We start from the raw sequence: 22,115 nt of genomic DNA, 5'->3' as shown, positions 1-22,115 counted from the left end.
TTATTTGCATGTAATCTGATATCAAATCCCTTTTTTTTATATCGACATTTTGAGGGACAAAACTTAATCAGAAAATGACTAAAGTCCTAAAACAAAAACCCTATAGTCATATGTAGAGACTTTGGTCCTAATGATGTGTCTGGCTTGTCCAGTTCCCTCTTCATTTTGTCACAACTACAATATTTTGTCATTTGATTGTCATTCTTTGAATCTTGAAGGTATCGCCAGCTCCACTATGAATGACAATAAATTATATTATCATTCATTCATTTGCCACCTAATCCGTCATTGTGGTCGCGGGGGGGCTGGAGAGAGACAGGGGACACCCTGGACAGGAAGCCAGTCCGCCTCAGGGCACACAAAGACGGACAACCATTCACACACACACTCATACCTACGGACAATTTCTGAAAGTCCTCAATCAACCTATGTACGTTTTTGGACTGTGGGAGGAAACCGGAGTGCCCGGAGTAAACCCAGGCAACACGGGGAGAACATCACCACTGTGATCAACACCACTGTGGCGCCGTGCACCTAAATTATATAATAATAAATCATTAAATACATGTTTAAATACAAAACTAAAAGTACAAGTGAATAAATCAGTGTATGAATAAATATAAAAAATGGCAAAATAAACTAAAAAATGGGTACTAATTTTCTTTTTGACAAAGTTTTATCTTTATTTAGATTTAATTGTTTATGTATTTCGTTATTTCAACATCTATTATATTATATCTATCTATATCAATTTTTTTATGTTCCTCATTTTAATTTTTTAACATTTTGTTAGTTACGTCAATCTGAAGCAGTGATTCTTTTTTACGAGAGAAATCCATTCAGTCATTTATCGTGCTTCGTTTACGTCGTCTTGGCAACAACGTCATCTGGCGAATACTGCTCTTGGCTAGTCTCGTCTATGCTAGCTACAGGTGACTAGCTTGATGTGTATATACACAATAGGGTCCATGGTAGAAATGATGAACGGTCATACAGCATGTCACGTCCAATACAATATATTCGTTTAAATGGAGAAAAAAATGGAGTCAGACATCTTTAAACTTGGGTTGAACTTGACCTGATATCGTGTAATCTGACCAGGCCAGTGTCATCTACGAGCCTGTTTGTTTTAAAGACCGAGGGAGGAAACCAGAGTGTTCAGAGGAAGTGGGAACGCTACCCAGTATCGTGAGGAATGAAGCACCAGCGAGAAGACTTGTGTGTCCGTCATGTTTATTCATCTGCACAAGCTTGCATATATACTGCACATACATTCAGTTGAGAGAGGGCCAAGGCACCAAAGGCAGTTCGACTACAGGGTTGTTTTTTTGGGGGCCAAAGCAAAGACAGCAGGTAAAATCTCAGGAGGAAACAGATTGAAAAAAAATAAAAATAAAAAATAAACGATACTGCCCGGACAACCTTCATTTTTGTCTACTTCCCTTCCAGAACGTGGAGCTTCGTTTGACTTTATTAGAGCGATTTTTCAAGTGGATTGTACGTCAGTGCAGAGCTTCCCTGTTTGAAAAAGGAACGTCCAATAAATTAGGATAAATTAAAAACCAATAAATTACTCGTAATTTTCGAGACAAATAGAAAATAATGCCGTGTGTTAAGTTCACTACCGCACGAACCAAAAGCATCAACGAAACACTATGTACATCACATACTGCTGAGTGGACCGATTTAAATGATATTTACACGGAATAACGGCGACAAAAAACAAACGGCGAGGAGGAAACAAATCCCTTCAAACAGGTCAGAAGTATTTAACACACGCAATTCTTAATGAGAATCATTTACATGTCAGGATGGCACTCCCATGGGTGGGGGAGGGGCCGCTGTGTTGAGAATTGTGTCACTCACTGGTTCACAGGTCTGTTTCTCCCACACACACACACACTCACACACACACACACTCACACACTCACACAAAGCATAGAGGGATCTTAATCCAAACAATTTTAATCTGGTACAAAAGTGTATAAATCACCTTCTAGTCTTGCAGTCTCATCAGCCATAATAATAATAATAATAATAATAATAATAATGAAGAATAATTCACTGCCGTTTCCTGACGTCCCTGAACGCCTCAGGAACGAGGGTGCGAGCGAGAACACGATAGAAAAGTCTGTACAGTCCTTCTGAGTATTTACAGTAGCAACGTTTTCCTTTTCGGCTCAGTAGAAAAACGTGATCAGACAACAAACCGACGCCAACCACGAACAAATAAACCAGTTTTCTTCTCACTGTGTTTAGCAAATGTTTGGAACGGTGACGCATGAAAGTAAATCTTCAGCTTCTGTTTTTTTTAAATGACTATTTCTGATGAAAATGTGTTTTTTTTTCCGTATTAAATAATTGACTTTATTACCTAAAATGTTTCCTGATGTTTTAATTTTGGAATTTTAACACGAATTATTCCAATTAAATTAGAATAAGCCTTGAATAATAATAGAATAATTAATAAGTCTAACTAATCATTTCTAGTAAAGGAAAATAATCTGCTAAATTCAAAGTGTTGGTTATTTTGGGTGGTTTTTTTTTTTATATATATATATCTTAAATCATTAAGTGGTCATTTTTATTTAGTGTAAAAACTTTATTTAAAAGAACATATTTAATGCTAAATACATTAATTAAAAAATAACTTGTTGAATCGTGAAGTGAAATGTTCAAAGTATGAATAGAAGAGTCAGTTATATCAGACAAAAAGATCCAGGGACATTTATATTGTTCTGTGGACGCTTTATAACTCCAGGGCGTTGAAGGAGGCGGCAGGAAGGGTGTGACGCGATAATAATCTGAGCATCAGATAAAAGTGTCCTCTCCACTCTCTCCCTTTTGTCTGCCTCCGAGCCCCGGGCCGGTTCTGTGAGGCCCGCGGGTCAGTGAGAAACGAGAGCGAGTGGATCTCTCAGGCCTCCAGATCTTAAGAAGAAACTCTGTCTGGGGAGGAGAGGAGGATAATGCAGGGAGGAGCGCACTTGTCTTTTTTTTTTTTCTTGTCAAACGCTTTGTCTCACGGAAGAGTCGGCAGGTGAAGCAAACCTGCACCTTTTGATCCTTTTGTCAGGCGACGTCGCCACGGTGACGGAGCCTTTTAGCACAACAAAGCTCAGGAGTGATTTGTGAAGTTTTTTTAAAAATATATTTCCACCTTGAGTGAGTCACCTTTGACCTCAGGTGGCTTCTTGTTTCGCGCGTCAACGCTTAAAGTCATTTCTGAAATCGTGTCAAACCTGAGCTGATGCGTTCAAAGTCACCTGTTCTTATTTTTCATAGTTATACATCCTTAACTATTTAAACAGGTGAAAGCACAGGATCTACATTGATGTTGGTTTAAAATATATATTCAAAACAACTTTAAATCACATTCAGTTCTAATACTTATTTTTGAACATGTTTATACTGAATTAAAGTCCAACAATAAGCATTTATAACTGAATGAATCCAAATTTAACTCCTTAAGTTTGGGTTAAGATGATCAGATTATGAATCTCAATCTGTTTATTTGAGAATTGGATTTATTTTTTTGGGGGGTGGGGGGGGATTATGGATTAATCAGCCACGACATTATGACCACCTGTGCCTCCTCAAAGATGTGCTCAAGAACATTTCTGTTTTTCCAAATGTGTTTCGGATTAAAAGTGTTTGCTAAATATTTACCCCACGTTATAAAAGCAGTGGAAAAGACAAAGGAACACAATCTTCAGCTCAGACTGGATCATTTCAGATTAATTTTTTTTTTTTTTGCTTTCTTATGATATTCACCACCATAATATATAACTTGAAAATAAAACACAGTGTGTTATTAGTGTAGAAATGAAGACATTCCTGAGAAATAAAAAAAAAAGGGAAATTACTTCAATCTAAACTCGTGTGTGATTATATTTATATCAATAATTTATTTATTAAGGGACAAAATATTTGTTTATGCCAAGCAGTGATGACAGGTCACAATCAACAACAATTGTAGAAATTAAAATAGTAATATTCACCCCATAAACACAACAATCTACTCGCAGATAAAACACTTCAGTTTAAAAAAACAAACAAAAAAAAACAAAACAACAACCCCGGTCCCAGAGACCAGTCCGGACCGGTCCAGGAGAACCTCTTCATTTTGTCGTGTGCATTTTTGTGTGACGCAGTTTTCGGGGACGTCTGAAGAAGAAGCAAAATGTCTTTTCAGCAACTTCTCTGCAGGGAGAGTTCGGAATTTCTTTTTTCCCCGCGAGAGCGTGAAGGAGGAAGTCTATTTCGGAACTTATAAAGGAAAGCGTTCCGGCTTCTGGTCAGTGTTCAGGTGCAAAAAATCCCAACAAGCAAACATCAGTCTCTTCATTTCAGCAAAGAAAAAAACAACAAAACAATAATAATAATAATCGTTTCAATAATTATCATAGAAGAACAACAACACAATAACTAGGTCAATTCAGGAAGTGCCAGTCCGGCGTCATAGTGGGAATGCTACTTCATACTTTCATACATTAAAAAAAAAAAGAAAAAGTAAAAGATAAAATTAGAGAATATTTAAAATTCTATTTCTTTTTTTTTTAATCAAACAGAGCGAAGCGAAGGATGAAGAGGAGCAGAGATGGGTTTTTACTCGTGTAGGAGCTCCTGGAGGCAGTTGGGGGACTTGAAGACCTCGGGGACTTCGCTGTCCAGTTTGCAGATGACCTTGTAGATGGCCTTCTTCCAGGACGGGTCCACGTCTTTGCCGGCCACGATGGCGTTGAAGAATTCTCTCAGGGTGACCTCGGCGACCTCCAGGAAGCGCTCGGGAACCTTAAAATGACAACAAAAAAAGGAAAGATTTAATGACGTGTCTAACAAGATTGAACTCGACTGAACTTGCTCTGGGGCTCGGGGTCAAGGTGACCCGAAGGCCTGAAAACAAATGTGTTTGAGGTTCTTGAAGAGAGAGAGCGCCGTCGCTTGAACAGTTTAGGGAAGTAGAGTTTAATAGTTTTACGTCCACTGTTAAGTCGGATGAAGGAAAATAAAAAAGTTCCACTTGTTATTTCAAGGCATGGAAAGAAATGCGTTTGTGGTACCCCTTGTGTTGCCTCTGGGTCAAATTGAACGACCTCCACTAGTGCATATGTATTTCGGGAAGCCAGGGAGGTCGTTCCTCTTAACCCAGTGACAACACAAGGGATACCACAAACACATTTCTTTCCATGCCTTGAGATAACACAAGTGGAACTTTTTTTTATTTCCCTTCATCTGACAGTGGACGTAAAACTATTAAACTCTACTTCCCTAAACTGTTCAAGCGACGGCGCTCTCTCTCTCTCTTCAAGTTTCTCACACCTCCTCCCCCCTGCCCTGGCACGCCGTGACGTCTTTATGTCTCCTACTGTAAATCTGTGACGGCGGGCCGCGACAAAGAGGAGAGCGACGCCGGCGAAAAAAGAGGAAGTACTAAATGTTTTGGGAACGGCGAGACACGCCGCCTCTTTAGTGTCCCTGACAGCAACGCTCAGCGACACCATGGAGATGATTAGTCTGGCAAAGATCTGTGACACCTTCACCCAAGCCAACACACACACACACACACACACACACACACCAACGCACACACACCTGCCGGTGCCAAGGAGATGACACGTCCTGCTCAGTGACACGGCTACATACGGCTTCAGACGCACACACTCTTGGCCGAGCCCGAACTGTAAAAGCTTGAGGGCGTCTCAGCCTTGAGGGGTCACCTGCTTAGATACTGCTGACTGTCTCCCTCACACACACACACACACACACACACATATATAGCCGTACGCCCAAATGCCTGACAGTGTGCACTTCTCGCCGCTCCTCCTCCTCCAGTGTCCTGCAGATACTCATCAGGAGTGTCAGGACACAGCAAGGTTAGCGGCGACCGCAACACTCGGTGCTCTACACACACTCATGTACACAAGGGGTAGAGGTAGGCGCCCCCCCTCAGGGTGATAAATGGGGGTAACCGAGGCTGTTTTGTGCGCATGTGCGCAAAGAGTTAGAAAGAAACTATTTTGCCGTGACACTATCCCACCTCCTCTGCTAAATAAACCCACTTCATCTCTACCACTGAAATCCATCCAGACCTGGATTATTGTTTGCCGCCATCTCCCACGTTGACCCCCCCCCCCCCCCACCGAGTGAGGGCAGATAATAAACCCACTTCCCCTCAGAAGACCTGGCCGCAGCAGCGTCTGATGCTGCATTGCTAAGAATATTCCTGCGTGGAATTTCTCCTGACGTTTTGACTATAAAAGGACGAGAAAATGCTGACTGGAAGGAGAGCGCAAAGTCAAGGAGAAAAGGGTATTGGTATTTCAGATGCTCTGAAGGCGGGGGGGAGAAGTGGGAGGCGGCGGAGAGGAGGGATGGCGAGGGAAGGATCATTCTAAGAAGGGAGAGAGTTCTGTCCGGAGAGCCTTTGTGTTTTTAGGAATCTACTTGACCAACAGAGAGTCTGCCTCACACCCCGCCCACCTCGCTCGCTCGCTCTCTCTCTCCTGGGTCAGCTGTTGGGTCTTTGTTTCCAGAGGCATTGTGGGGGATTATCTAGCACTATCGCTCAGTCGCTCTTGTGTCCAGTAAATCACTCAGTTGTTATCAAAGTTTCGCCTGAAACTAAAGAGTGAGCGAGGATCGACGAACCTCTCCATACTTGACCATTTCCACACCAAAGAACATGGGATGTCATCGTAACGTAGACTAATTTAACCCCTTAATGTCTACAATCATATTCAGGTCAAATAGATTTCAGGGGTGTAAAATTAATTTAAAAATTATTTTTCTCTTTTTCCAGGATGAGTTATATTTTTAAGAAGATAGTTTTAACTATATGCTATATGACATGTTGAAAAAAATAAAATAAATGAAACTGAAGTCAGTATCTAGGTAGTTTGAACTTAAAACTAAACTAATATTTCTTTATGATGGTTTCAAATGAGACTCACTCCCTCTCTGTGAACTCATCATTACGGTTAAGCTAATTATTAGCGTCTTCATACAAGGATGATTGATGTTGGCGCAGGTGAATCTGACCTTTATTGTACGGATACCGTAATGACCATACATGAGGGCAGGATAAGATAAGGTAAATCTTTAGGATGTATAATCATTTTAAAATTTGGCCAAAAAAGCCCAAAATGATCATATCTCCTGTGTGCTCACACTAGTGTCATTACGGTATTTCCTAAACCAAAAACATAAAGATATCAACAATATTAGGGATTGAAGCATCACTTTAGGTCAATATTGAAACAGGACTCTCTTATAATCTTGATCAGCATCTGCTCCGTTAATTGAAGGGGGCGGGGCATTTTATCGACTCGGCCAATCAGTGCGCAGCTCGTTACCGAAGCCACATAAAACGAGCTCATTATAGAATCCACCATCGGCTCATAAAGTTACATCTGGCCGTCTTAAGAGTGGCACGTGTGAGTAGATTTGATAAGATGTTTTTAGACCTTCCACGTTCACTGAGACGGCGCGTTAATTTTCATCGTTTGTTTCTTTCGCGCGAGTCAGTTTTTCAGCAGGACGCCCGTGTTAGATTCAGGACACCGAAAAAAAAAAACAAAGACGTCTGTGAAAAGGGAGATCGTTGTTAATCTACCCGTGTAACACAATCCGAAGACAGGAAGAGGCGAGAAGAGAGCGATAATCATGGAAAAGAAGAAAACGGGACCCGGACACACGGCGCCCGTGACCTCCGCCTCGCGTCGCTTGTAAGGTAAAGAGCAATCGAGGAACAGAAAGAAAGAGAAAAGAAAAAAGGGGGGATTGCTCCGACAAGCAGGGAGGCAGTTAATCACTCTCATTCAGCGACTCCCCCCTTCTCCCCCATTCTCTCCATCGCCCTCTCTCGTGACAGGTTGCTTTGAGACACAAGGATAAGCTCTTTTTCACAGAGAAGGAATCGGATTTCCTGCTTTTTGATGAGATAATAAAATATGACGGAGGACAAAAGGAGCCTGTGGACGGCTTGCTGGGAGCCATTCAGAGCGGCGGCGGCTGCTCCTGTCTTAAGACTGCTCAGACAAACGTTTAAAAAAGATAGCCAGAGGTCCTTCGATTAAATCCCACTGTTGCACACATGCGAGCGAGGATGTGTGTGTTTCGGGGCAAAGCCTGAGAAATCGCTCCTCTCCGGGTGACTAAGGGTTGGCTGTTTGTTTGGCCAACGTGTTTTCTCCCCCCTTGCTTTTTGGGAACTGTCAGGAGATGTATTGCACCTTCTATTTGCACAGCGTTGGCCAAACAAGACAAGACCCTGGAAGATAAGACTGTGCATGTGTGTGTCTGTCACCCGGTGTGTGCAGCCTTGAAGGATGAAACGCAGGGACAGCACATGCAGGTTAATTCTTAATCCCGACACAGCCTGGGAATACAAACTCTTCCCATGTTTTGCTTTTCGGTCGCTGTATGGAAGACCTCAAGGGAACTCTGTATTCCAGGACAAACGTTTGCTTCAGATGAAGTGAAAAGTGTGGCCCCTTAGTTATCAATCCACAGTTTTAGTAAGAAAACAATAGTTTTTTGTAAAATGGTCACAAATCGCTTGAATACATTTAAAAATACCTACAAATTTAAAAACTCCAAAAGTCCAAGACATAAGACAATCACAGGAGGCCCAGAAAATAAGGAAAAAAAGATATTCTGGACCTTCCATTTCCATTTAGTACACTTTGGTTCTTATCATTTGAGTGTTTCATTTATGTCAAAATGAATAAAAATGAATTTGAAAAATACCTCTTTTTTAACCTTTAAATCATAGTTATGTGTCATTTCATGTTATCATTATGATGACATTTAATTAAAAATCATCAATCATCTTTAGATTATTACAATATTCCTTTTTTTTCTTGTTATTTCCAACTCCTGGTTTACTCTAGATTTTCAACTTATTGAGTCGAAACTTAAATCTCCAAAACCTCACACACATGAAAACACAAGCTGAATTGCTTCACATATCTGCTCTGATCAATAATCGACAAAGTCCTTGATAAAGGCTTGGCCCGCACTGTCACTTTTGGCAAACACAACCCATGCCCCGTTTCTTCTCACTGCTGGTTCCCCCCAAACCTACGATAACAGACCTGAACGTGTAAAACAGCATTTCTTGACTTTTCACAGATTAAGATGGCTAAATAATCTTTCTATTTGCATCCAAATATGAATGTGGTAAATAACATTTCGATTTGACTAAAAATATTCATTAAACATTTATAACCAAAACTAGTTTCAAACCACAGACATAACTTTTCAAATATGATTATTTTAACTGTGACTAGTTTACCAAACTGTAGGAAACAAAATAAACTCTACTTTAGACACGTAGTTCAAAATATTTTATATTTTCCAGTCATAGTAATTTAGGTTCTAGTATTCAAAGTTTAACATGTAACAGGGTTTAAACTTTTGTCACAGCTAACACCGCTAGCCACTTGCTAAGCTAGCAAGTATGATGCTGTGTCCCAAATCACACACTTCTGCACTTACACTTAGTGTTTTGAGTGCACAAGTGCGTCCCAATTAGCAGTGTGCTTAAATGTAGTGCGGACAGAAAATCAAGTGTGGATCGATGGACACTTTCCACCCTCAACGGCCGCCATCTTAGTGACGTAGATGACGCTAAATGGAAGCTACGCCACTGAAGACGTGTCTTTTAAAATCCCTTTTAAAAGACCTATTACAGCCAAATGTTCATATTTTTAAACTAAATTGGATTCATAAAAAGAGCCTATTAGCGCATCAGCTATGTTAGCTTTGCTGTCACAAAACTATTATTAATTGCAATTTTAATGCTTTTCAAAGCTCTCTTGCATTATAAACCGATGATGTCGTCCAGCTGTTATCGTACGTCTTTAATAAAAGACTGACTGCTGGGACAGGAATTGAACCTTAAAGCTGAGTAAACACCCCCCCCTTCCGCCCCTCTCCCCACTGATATCCATGGAGCCTTGAGGAACCACTGTGTGTGTGTGTGTGTGTGTGTGTGTGTGTGTGTGTGTGTGAGCACCAACACTTGCGTCACATGGGCCCTTCTCAAGGTGGACCTCCGCTCAGGAGTCAAGGACGGGACAGGGCCAAAGACGATGATGAAGTCGCTCTCCCGGCCCATTTTTCTTCCTCCCACCTTCGCGGCTCCAGAACACTTCTAATGGGCCAATGATGCGGCTCGACGAGGTTCCTCAACCGCTCGTCGTTTGTCGACAGGTTTGAAATAAAACCGGTCAAAGATTTTTCATCTGAACATTTACTTTATAGCCTAAAATGTCCTTCATTAATGCCATGTAAAAGGAGGAAGTAGCCAAGCACCCTCTCAGCAGGAGACAGGATTGCGTGAAAGGCTTTTTTTCAACGCAATTATGTCGGTGGAAGTTCTTCTTATTGAAGAGGTTAAAATGAAATGGCCCAACTTTTTGTTGATTTTAGTGTAATTTATGGTACTGTTACCGATGGTCCTGATGCTAGTCTCTTGGCCGAGTTACTATCAAGCTCAGTCGTCCTCTCAGGATCGTCTTTACTCTCATGTCTTCCTGAAATATCTACCCCGGAAACGATGATAACGATGGATTTAGAAAACACACAGGTGTCTGGTACGAACAGGTGTAGGTCAGCCCCTTATTTAGAGCCTGAAATATTCATCGACCGGAGTGAAAGCCGACATAACAGAGGGCGAGGGGGGGTGGGGGTGGGGGGTCATGAAGTCGTGTAATAGAAGGGCCTCTGGAGGTCAGGAAGTCATCGCAGCTCAGGGAGATGGAGGGAGCAGAGGCGAGAGGGAAAAGAAAAGGGCGAGGGAGTCTGGAAGATAGGAGCAGGACATCTGGAGAGGAGGAGAGCAGAGGGGAGGGAGGGAGAGGAAAGAATAGAAGGGGTAAGTGGAAGGAGGGTGAGGGCAGGCATGCAAACAATAACGGATGGAGGGAACAAGTGATGCAATGAAGGAGAAAGTGATGGATGGAAGGAGAGCGTGAGGACGGATGGTAAGACGCCGGGGAAGGAGAGTCGTTGGGAGTCGTCGGTGAGACGCATGTGCGGCGCCCAGGATGAGCGCCCTGGTCATTTTGGCATGAGTCCCTCCTCGCCGAGCTTCATTACGCTCGCACACGTCGACACACACACACACACACACACACACACACACACACCAAAACGGTCTAGAAATAATGACATAATCAGCAGCTGTGCCACCGAGCAGGCCGCCCCCCTCGCAAGGTGACCAGGGACACCAGGAGGAGGAGGGGGAAGGAGTCGAGGAAGAAGGGAGGAGGAGGAGGACCGGACGGCGAGAGCTTAAGTGTGTGTTTCGCAGGAGAAAAGGTGAAGGGGAGGAAGGCGGGGGGGGTTGTGTAGTTCTTTATGTTAAAGTGATTCGTGCTGCCCTCGTTGCCCCGGGGTGTTAGCAACCCTGCTCATTTTTTGTGACTTATCTCATGTACATACACACACACACACACACCACATGGCGAAGAAAAGACCTGTCAAGCTTCGTCACGAGGGGCTCCCCAATAGCCCCCGGCTATTCATGCTGACGCAGATGCTAACAAATCTTTTCCACCGTCGGCGAGAATCAAAAAGTCACCATCGGGTGTTCAGTCAACAATATATGAAGTGAGCTGCTATGTTATTAATACCTCTGCCAAGGAGCTCATGCCATCGTCAGGCAAACACTTTAAGGAGATTTTGACAATGGACTGATGGTCATTTTGGTGGCGTTCTGTAGGTCCATCTGGACTTAGAAAGGTTTTGAAGGTTTCATCTTTCACTTGAATGTAAAGAGCGACATGTATTAGTTATATTATAATAAAACTTCTTAGAAGCTTCGAAGACAAGTGATTCCCGGCCAACAAACATTACAAAAATAATAATAATAATTTGATCCTACTTTTATTAAGTTGTTTTTCTAGTCGTGATAGACGTTCTAATGGAAAATATCAATAAATAATTGATTTAAAAGTGAATTATACTGGAGAATATTTGAGTTCTGAATCTATCCGTCAGCAATAAAAGTTCCAGTTGTTTGTTTTGACCCGCACACGTCCAACACGGAATCCATCTTAAGTACGATAAAGACGACATTTATGGATTGATTAAAAGCGTAATAAAAAACACACTTCCACCTGCTTCCCCTTTGTGTATCCCTTTTTTTTTTTTTCTATTCCCGTTTTACACGCTAGAGTCGTGCTGATACTCTGTTGCCGCTGCAGCTGCGATGTTGTCAATTCTCAAAGCCAAGTTTAGTGCAGGCGAGAGACTTGTGTGCGATGAGTGAGTTCTTGACACAAACCTACTGGCAAATTGGATATTTTTAGGCGGCTCTGAACTTAAATCTATACCACCGGCTTTGGTGTCTTCAATCGCTATTTCAAAGTCGGACCCTCGGGGTGGGTCTCTGAACGCACCGCACCTAAAAAATCCACGTCTACGTCTCGCTCCTCTTGCGTCACAGCACAATGGCCTCGACCTTATAACCCCCGAAACCCTCCGAGGTCGAACCCCGGTCAAAGACACGCCCACTCAGGGCCCACATAAACAAACCTACGTCGCGGGGAGAAGAAAAAAAAAGAAAAAAAAAAAGAGAAGCCGGGGCGGAGGAGGAGAAGTGAGACATTAGGGCGGAGAACAAATGGAGCCCCGAGAGAGAAGTGAAGAGGGGGGGATGAGGGAAAAGGGGGAAGGAGAGGTGAATCACACAATGCTATGGGGCATGGCAGTTGGACAGACAGCATCTGCTCTCGGCTCTCGGTGGCTCCGGTAATGGATGGAGAGACACGAGGAAAGTCAGAGCGCAGGAAAAGAGGGAGAGGGAAAAAGTTGGTTTTCGGAAAACCTTTGGAAAGTAGCCAGGAGTCACCTGGACGGACCTGTCGGCTGAATTAAGTTCCATCACTCATCATGTGACCATCATAGAACAAAAAAAAGCAAAATGCATGTGCGACAGCAGCAGTGGTCACTTTGACAGGAAAAACCTGGAAAGTTTCCCTTCATAAAAACTTCCCTTTTTTTTTCATCAGCCCTCCATCACACTTTCAAGCCCATTACCAGGCCGCACACATTCCTGTCTTATGAAAGATGATGCGTATTGTCATTTGGGGGTTGAAACACAGAGCGGGGGGGGGGGAGGATGGGGGGAGTCAAAAAGAAAAAGGACACTTTCAGGGAAAAAAAAAAATCTTCACTTGAGTCGTCACATGAAAGCGCAGCCGGCTCAAAGTCAAGGCTTTTGGGAAGCGGCGTGCGTTCCGGAGGACTTTGATGGCGACGGCCGGAGCGGACGAGGAGCGAAGAAGAAAGAGAGGAAAAAGAGGGGGAATCGGTCGGGGGGTGCGCTGAGAAAAGAGGAAAGTGGAGCCGGGGTCTAGGTAATTAACGGCGAGCTCTTTAATTACCACTGGTGTTCATTGTGCCAGAAGGAATGTGACAATTATGCCATTAAAACTTCCTAATGGGAGGAAAATAAAGGAGGGCGCAACAGAAGACATGCAAAAGAGGAGGATGAAAGAATGAAAGGAGAGAGGCAACAGAAGGAAAAGAGAAGAGGGAGCGAGGGAGGAGGGATATGAAAGGAAAAGAGGAAACAATCGCGACAAAAGAGGAGCTGGGAGGGAGATGGGGAGCGTATTAGGCCAGCACAGTGACAGAGCAGATTAGCATCAAACAAGAAAGGCCACAGACGTGTGTGTGTGCGGACGCATGTGTCTATGTGTGTGTGTGTGAGAAACAGAGGACATATTCATTCCAAAGACGCCACCAAGGTGGATGGAACTTTGATGATGCAGAATCTGGCAAAGGGAAAAAAAAGTGTGTGTGTTTGTGTGCTGAATCTGCGTAGGCTCCTGTTTCAAGTGCAGGCAGGTAGAGGAGGAAGACGAGGAGGAGGAGGAGGAGGAGGAGGACGAGGAGGAGGAGGAGGAGAAAGGGGAGATATCCACAGAAAAAAATGGCCTGAGGGGCATCCTGATACTGGTACATTTCCATCTTCACGTTTCCTCTCTGACTCACACACACACACACACGGAGCGCAAGTATGTCCGTGCACATGCACTTCACACACAGGTCCCACACAAACATCAAACAGGAAAAAACACACAACCCACGCACCCACAAACACACACACACTTCCCCACACACTCCTCACCAAGGCGGTTGGTTCGTCGGGTGTGTGGGGGGTTAAAAATTTGCATGGCTGAGCAAATTTTTTCCTTGTGTTGAAGTCTAATCAGCTCCAGTATCTCTCAGACACCTGCCCGGGCCAGAAAATAAACCTTCACATGCAAAACACCTCCCTCACCCTCACCCTCATCTCCCCCCCCCCCCGGCAGCAGCTCCTCGACCAACAGAAGACTTATTCACCTGCCCCGTCTCACCCTGCTCCTCTCTGTCTGTCGTCTTGCAAATCTCTCCCATTTAGCCATGCAAATAGGCTGTTCACCCCCTTAAGCGGGTTCCAACAGCAGCTTCCTGGTGCCAGCACAAGAACGAAGGTCTTGTCTGAGGTGTGACGGCGCCATTTAGGGCCCAGAATGAAGAGGTCTGTCCGGGGGCGAGGAAGACCTGCTAGGCAGTTACGCCATGTTTGTTGGGCGGCCGTGGCCAAACTTATCTTCTTTCCTTCACCTCTTTCACAGTGTCTGAAGACTTTTTTTTTTTTTAAATACAGTCATTGACAGGAGCATGTTTTTTTGTTTTTTTTCTGTGCTGATTTCAGCTGCCAACTGGCTACTCGGGGTACTTGGCTGGGTCTTCACCTGGTGACCCCGGTACACTGTAACCTGTCTGTTACAGACGACCTTGTTTAGCCCGTTCATGGGGTTGGCAACGAGGCGGGCACATGCGTCACTACTGGACCAGAATACGTTGGCCGTGTTCAAAAGAAGAAAAAAAGAGAAAAAAGAGAAGATTATCACTGAGAAAAGGTGTCAAGAGGAAGGGGCTGAGACAGCGCCTCTGGTGGTGGCCGCCGAGAAGGACAACCATTAACTGTTGTGAGGAGTCGGCAACCCCTTAAGACGGAGTTGACACAAAAAGAGCGAAATATTTTGAATATAATGGGTTCAAAATTTAAGTCCTGATCATCCATCTTTTGGGTATGAAGCCAATTTGACCAGTTATCAAAATGTTCTTCTTATAACATTGATGTGATCCAGTCAGTGGGCCAATTTTCCGCCATTCAGAAATATTTTAAAAATGCTAAAGTAAAACTTTTGAAAAAAAGTTGAATATGCAAAGTGCAGATACTAATACTACTGTAAATATGGAAAAAATACAGAAATAAATACAGAAAAATACCGTCTTTTCCTGCCTGTCCGCAAAAGTGTTGATGTATAGAATGGAAGCTAAAAATTTGGGTCTAATTTGCAAATGTTTTCCTCTTTTTCACTTGGCCCTCTTCACAAAAAGTGTTGAAGCTTTTCCAAGGTGATGCTCGCTTGAAAATAGATGATAATTGTCAAAGAATAAATCAGGATCAAGCGAATGAAAAGTCTTTAAACTGTTTTTTTTTTCAGGAAGAAAATACGGATGTTTTTAAATCAACGGTGCTGCTCTGTGATTGGCTGATCAGTTTTCTGGTGTTTCTGCGATGTAATGCACTTTTAAATAAATAAATAAAAATGTGAATTTGGACTTAAAAACTTTTCTGAAAAGTGTAATACTTGGTGAGGATTTTTTTTTTAAACAACATAAAATGTTCATCGTTGAGAGCGAGAAAAAGAAAAAGCAGGATTTTTTTTGTGTGTTCAAAAAAAAAAGCTCGCAGGGATGTGTGACCACCTTATTGAGACCTCATATAGACAAGTGCTTCTGCCTGCCAGGGTCTTTTCAAAAGCCTCCCTGAAGAGGGGCCGAAGATGGATGCTTGGAAGTGTGTATCTGTGTGCGATCCGGGTGCGAGGAGAGGAGCCCCGGTGGACAAATAACAGACGGAGACGAGAGGCGTAAACAGGGCGAAAGAGAGAGTGAAGCACTTTAAATGTGAGCACTGCAAAACTCCCACTGCTCACAAGGGCACTTCTCTCCTACACGTCATCTCTCTTCTCTCCCTCGCTTTCTCCCCTGTCCATTCTCAATCCTTTCTCTCACCCTCCCGTCACCGCTTTTGTCTCTGAGCTCTCACCCTCTACCCCCTATCTATCCATCTCCCTCTTCCCCCCTTTCTCTCCCCTTCCCCTTCACTAAAACAGTAGGACGCTTAACCTTGATAACAGTGAGATTCCCCCCCCCCCTCTCTCAAAGTGACACACACACACACACACACACACAGTGAAGAAGTGCTTTGCCAGCATGCTCGGGCCGGTCCAAGGGACGGCTGTACCCTTCGAGGTGAGGCGGGACACTGGGAAATGCAGCAACAACAAAACACACCCGGGCTCACATAGACCCGATCGGAAACCTTCTTAGTCCGAGTCTTTTCAAGGTCTATTGTCAGCTGACATTCAGAGAGCAACCGGAGATATCCTCCGAACACACTCATATCACACACACACGAGCAGCCTGCGAGCGTGGCAGAGGGAAAAAAAAAAAAAAAAAAAAAAGGGGAAGCTGCTGCACAATATAGTAAAAACTCAAAGGGAAGTAAATCCAACGCACACAATGAATGATAGGAAACTACAAGAGATGGTGGAAGTGGTTTCTTCCTCTTTTTTTTTTTCACGGCGGCTGTAAGGAGTGTGTACCTCAAAGTCGTTGGCTTTGTTGTAGTGCATGTTGAGCGCGCGGAAGAGTTCGCTGTCGCGGCTCACGCTCAGCTCCTCCACGCCCGTCACGCCGTCGTTGATGGACTGACGGGCGAACTTCTCCATCTGGATGTAGTAGAACTCTCGGAAGTTGCTGAACCACTTGATGAGCTGGGAGGTGATGCACCGGTTGAACTGGAGGGAGAGACGAGAGATGGTTTCGTTAGCGTCGTGTGCGGCGACACCAGAGCAGGACTTTTTTTTTTTTTTTTTTGCATTAGCGTCGATGAAAGCTAATGCCGTTATCGCGCTACGGCTGCTAGCAGAGAGAGAAGAAAAAAAAGCATCTCCTGTTTCAGAGATTTTAGCTGAACACACAGATGGTGAAACAAACATGTATTTGAAAAAAAAAGAGAAAAGAAAGTCACTAAAATGTTGGTGTTTTCAACAACAAAAAAAATACTACTATATATATACTATTTATACTCTAGAAATCAAGTGAGGCTTCATTTGCAATAATTTGTTTGACCTTTCAAACCCCAAATCTACAACTTTTAAAAGTCCCAATCTACGACTTTTCAATGTCCAACTCTATGACTTTTCAATGTCCAAATCCACGACTTTTCAATGTCCAAATCTACGACTTTTAAAAGTCCAAATCTACGACTTTTTAATGTCCAAAACTACGACTTTTCAATGTCCAAATCTACGACTTTTTAATGTCCAAAACTACGACTTTTCAATGTCCAAATCTACGACTTTTAAAAGTCCCAATCTACGACTTTTCAATGTCCAACTCTATGACTTTTCAATGTCCAAATCTACGACTTTTCAATGTCCAAATCTACAACTTTTAAAAGTCCAAATCTACGACTTTTTAATGTCCAAAACTACGACTTTTCAATGTCCAAATCTACGACTTTTAAGACCAAATCCACAACTTTTAAAAGTCCAGATCAACGACTTTTCAACGTCTAAATCTATGACTTTTATGAGTCAAACTCTATTACTTTTCAATGTCCAAATCTACGACTTATCAATGTCCGATCTACTACTTTTAAAAGTCCAAATCCATGACTTTTAAAAACTCCAAATCTACGACTTTTTAAAACCCCAAATATGCTACTTTTAAACCCCCCAAATCTATGACTTTTCAAATCACAAATCTGCTACTTTTAAAAAGTCCAAATCTTATCTTTCGCTCCATGTAGGAGAAGTTTTGCTCCTAAGTGTGAGAGCAAATTCTTCGGGAGCAAATGGACGAGCGCTCGCACAGATTAGGACGTGACGGAAGATAATAGAGACATTAAGTAAGACAGAGGGTGAGGAGGGTGAGGAGGGGGAGAGACAGCGAGAGTGTGTGCAGTTCATCTTCCCCGCTGGGATCAGACATCACAGTATCATAACCCGAAGAGTGCAAGACGATGATTCGAGGAGGAGGGGAAGGGGCGCGGGCGACTCCAGGACCACAAACACATAATTGACCAGAAAAACGATTAAGTCATCATCTGAAGCGGCCCCGGCCCGCAGGGGGCTCAAACATGTACTTAACCCCGTTCACCAATTACACCCCGATTCTCCTCCCCTCTCTGCACCTCCCAGGCAGGAGGAGAAGAAAAGGAGCGAAGCAGAAAGAAGAAGATGATAAGGTCTGTGAAGAAAGCTGTGGCTATCTGATCTGTGCCGCTCGGCTGGACTCAATGGGCCGAGGTAAACCTATTAGGAGCCTCAGCTGGTCCTCGCTCTTTTCTCCGCCCGGTCTCAGTGGTGAAAAGACAGTGTTCGAAACACAGAGACGAGGACCACGGGGGGTCTGGATTAAAACTTCTTCAAAACCAAATTTAATAAACTCTACTTCCTTCTGGACACCAACTAAAATTTGATTTCCTAAAAAAATAGTTTTTACCGTCATACTGTTGGCACCGAATTCATTCCACTCTTCCAAATATCAGCCTTCTCCATCTTGAGCTCATTAGAATGGTTTCCCCCAAGGTACCATCAATCTGCTGTTTGGCTAATCGTTCTGACTTTGCTGCATCTTTCATTCACTCTGACATGTTTAATAATCCATAGTTTGAAACATCACTCACTTCCTGCTTAGCCACAAGATAGAGGCATCACCCAGACAGACACCAACTCAAAGCGATACACCTGGATGTGCACAAGACGCCCCAGAATAATTTATAAATAAATAACCAATAGCATTAAAATATTTTAAGAGCAATGGACAAGAAAGATTTTTTTTTTTAAATAATTATGTAGTTATAGAAAGAAGTTATTTGATAAAAAACATGTAAACAAGATAAAAATAGATACAGTCTTTATGTTTAATAATTTACTTTGAAATGTGTTTAAGCTATTATTAATCATGTAATATTTTTGTTAATATTTGTACTTAATTTGAGAGAATTTTTCTTTTATTTTTTTTAGTCCAGATAAAAAAATCACAATAGAATTTGCTAAAAAAATAGCAATTTTAGACATTCAGTTTACTGAGGATTTACCGTTTTTACTGAAAGTCTACAATTGAGTTCAGTGTAGGTGTGCAAAAATGTCAATGTGCCTAAATTTGAGTGCCTTTTTTTATTCACCTGATATTTTAATTGAAACACGTCCAAGAAAAATCCTACTCCTGAACAAATAATGAGTCTCATATTGACATCTTAAATATTGTTATTTCTGTAAGAACCTCTTTAAACATTATATTGGAGCAAATAGAGCAAGTTTTCATTTATACTATTTCATCATTTATATCAAGTTTGATAACGTCTATAAAACCTTTAAAAAGACGTCAGATTTTCTCCCCCTAAGTTTCCAATGCCACAATTCCAACAATATCTTATCAAGCAAGACACCTCCTCAGAATTCACACACAGATGGAAACACACTCGCCACTCCTGCCTCTCCCTCTCTGCTCTTTTTGTGGTCCACGAAGAATGGGGGACAAAAACGCTACTAAATGCTGAGCGGACTGCCCGCTGGGGAGGTAGAGTGGTTTTGACATGGAGATTAAGCTGTGACTATTGTTCGCCAAAACACAGACACACACACACACACATCTACACACACATGCATTTTCTTTTCTTTTTTGACGGTCCGGATGGTGGGCAAACACGCCGCAAGCAACTGCATGAATCGTCAAAAGTCCACGCTAGAGAAGTCAGAAATGACTCCCGTGTGGCGGGTCACTTTCTAGAGTTTGACAGAAGAATGTTTGGTGGATTGTTGGAGCGCGAGCATGTATGCAGAAATAAGCCAGGGGAGGGTCGGCGGGGGGGGGGGGGTTGCAGGTCAGCCGTGTCAGACAATGGCGTTTAGCTGTGGGTGGGGGCAGGCGGTCGGAACGTGAGTGTCAGCAAGCTGGGGTCGTGACACGGTGGAATCAAACAAACAAACTACTGACTCTCACAATTACAGGTCTGCTGTGCGGGGCCGTTCTTAAACGTGCCTCTTAAACACTCTACAGGTGGAGAGAAAACTATGTTTTCGGTGAGAAGATGCTCACAGTGGTGTTCTGTGCTGATGCTGCTCACAGTTCTTATCTGCAATAGAGGAAGTGGATCAAAGGCTTTTGGCCTAAATTCAATTCACTTCCCCATTATCATGTGACAGACAGAGTAGTAAAACTACACAGAATGCACTGATAACATACCTGGCTAGATTTCAACCGCTGTGATAAAGAGGATGTTCTTCAAGAGCAGAATGAGTGGATTATAGGATGAAGAACTTCATAGATGGTGATCTAGATAAGTGTCTGGCTGAAGAAATCAATGTGAAAATTGGTGGATGGATGGATGGATGGATGGATGGATGGATGGATGGGCAGAAGGATGGATGGATGGACAGTTTGATGGAGGGGCAGGTGGACTAATGGGCGGATGGATGAATGGATGTGAAGATAGACAGACAGGTAAGTATGTATGGTTAAACAGTTGCTCATGTGGATGGACGGATGAATAAACAAATGGATGGATAAATTTAACTAACAGACAGGCAGATAATAGGAATGATAGATAGATGGATGTATATGGACAGATGGACGGGGGCACACAGAGAGATGTATAGACAGACAAACATATTGGATGGATGAATGAATGGATGGACAGATGGATAGAAAGACGCAAAGATAAATGGATTGATTGAATGATTAATGGTTTGGTGGTTGGATGGATGGATGGATGGATGGATGGATGGATGGATGGATGGATGGATGGATGGATGGATGGATGGATGGATGGATGGATGGATGGATGGATGGATGGATGGATGGATGGATGGATGGATGGATGGATGGATGGATGGATGGATGAATGGATGGATGGATGGACAATCAGTTCACGGAAAGATGGATGAATGGAGAGCTGGTCAGATTAACAACTTTAAACTCTTGTTAGTTCAATCTTTGAGGCCAAACATTCAACCAGCGTGGATTTAGTGAAACTACTTGCATTGGTGTGTTAAGAGTCTCCATCGTAGAGCTTCGTATCCTCCCATCATCAGTGTGTACGTTGCTGCTTCCTGATGCTAAGGTTGAGCCTACAGTCACCATCACTCATACGGGAGACCTTTGGTGTCGCCGCCGTCAGGTGGACGGACACATTCGTCACTTTAGACAAGGATCATTTCATAACTCTGACAGCTCCGCAGCAGATCTATGGAAGCTGCCGGAGACTAAAGAAACACCAAGTACAGCCGGGACTCTGACATATAATTTATGAAAGAAACCTAATAATGTGATACATTTCCTTCGCCGTGGCCACTGACTTGAGTTTGGCAAGCGGGCATGAGGCGGTCTTGGTTCATTAGGTTGCTGGTGGGGGATAGAGACCCCCTTATAGCGGCTCAGGACAAGGGTGTTCTGGGTAAAAGAGGGGAATCGCTTGAAAGGCGCAACTCACTGCAGCTTCTTAATCAGGCTTGGCAGGGGTCAGCAGCACAGACATGAGATGCAGAAGTGTGTGTGTGTGTGTGTGTGTGTGAGAAGCAGATGATAGAGACACAACGCGAGTGTGTTTCTCACACTCACACTCAAGAGCCTGTGAAAGGTCAGCGCTTAGTGCTAACAGGACCAGATAAAACGTGACACACACACACACACACACACACACACACATGCGTGTCGTACTTTTGTCCACAATAGGAGAACACTCGAGCGTCTCGCGGTAAACTGTATTAGTCGCCTGCCAAGCGCCGGGCGAGTCACGGGTACACACTGTTGGCGTGTTCCAAAATCTTGACTGTCAATGTTTGCCGAAACTAAAACGTAATTGGCTCCAGCTATGTGAAAATAAATAGATGAAAACTATTAAATACACAATTAATATAGAATAAAAGCATGGGTTTAGTTTAGAGAATGCTTAAATTTAATTTGTTAAAACATAATTAAAGTGAAAATTATTCGATAGGAAAGCTTTAACCTACAATTTTGTCATA

At 43.0% G+C, this 22,115-nt stretch overlaps 1 protein-coding gene across 1 annotated transcript in view; it reads right to left on the bottom strand.

Annotated features, from left to right (window-relative positions):
• Nucleotides 1-3,888: 3,888 nt before the first annotated feature.
• Nucleotides 3,889-22,115, bottom strand: part of LOC148067226 (prospero homeobox protein 1-like) — a 29,143-nt gene continuing 10,916 nt past the window's right edge. Inside the window, exons 4-5 of the mRNA XM_087805350.1 lie at nt 16,683-16,877; nt 3,889-4,794 (exon numbers count right to left, since the gene is read on the bottom strand). Coding sequence (XP_087661476.1) covers nt 4,609-4,794; nt 16,683-16,877 — 381 coding nt within the window. The 3' untranslated portion in view covers nt 3,889-4,608. The remainder of the gene's footprint in view (nt 4,795-16,682; nt 16,878-22,115) is intronic.

This window comes from Callionymus lyra, chromosome 13 (assembly GCF_982586985.1).
Source record: "Callionymus lyra chromosome 13, fCalLyr1.hap1.1, whole genome shotgun sequence".
NCBI lineage: Eukaryota > Metazoa > Chordata > Actinopteri > Syngnathiformes > Callionymidae > Callionymus > Callionymus lyra.
This window is presented reverse-complemented; position numbering and strand designations above follow the sequence as displayed.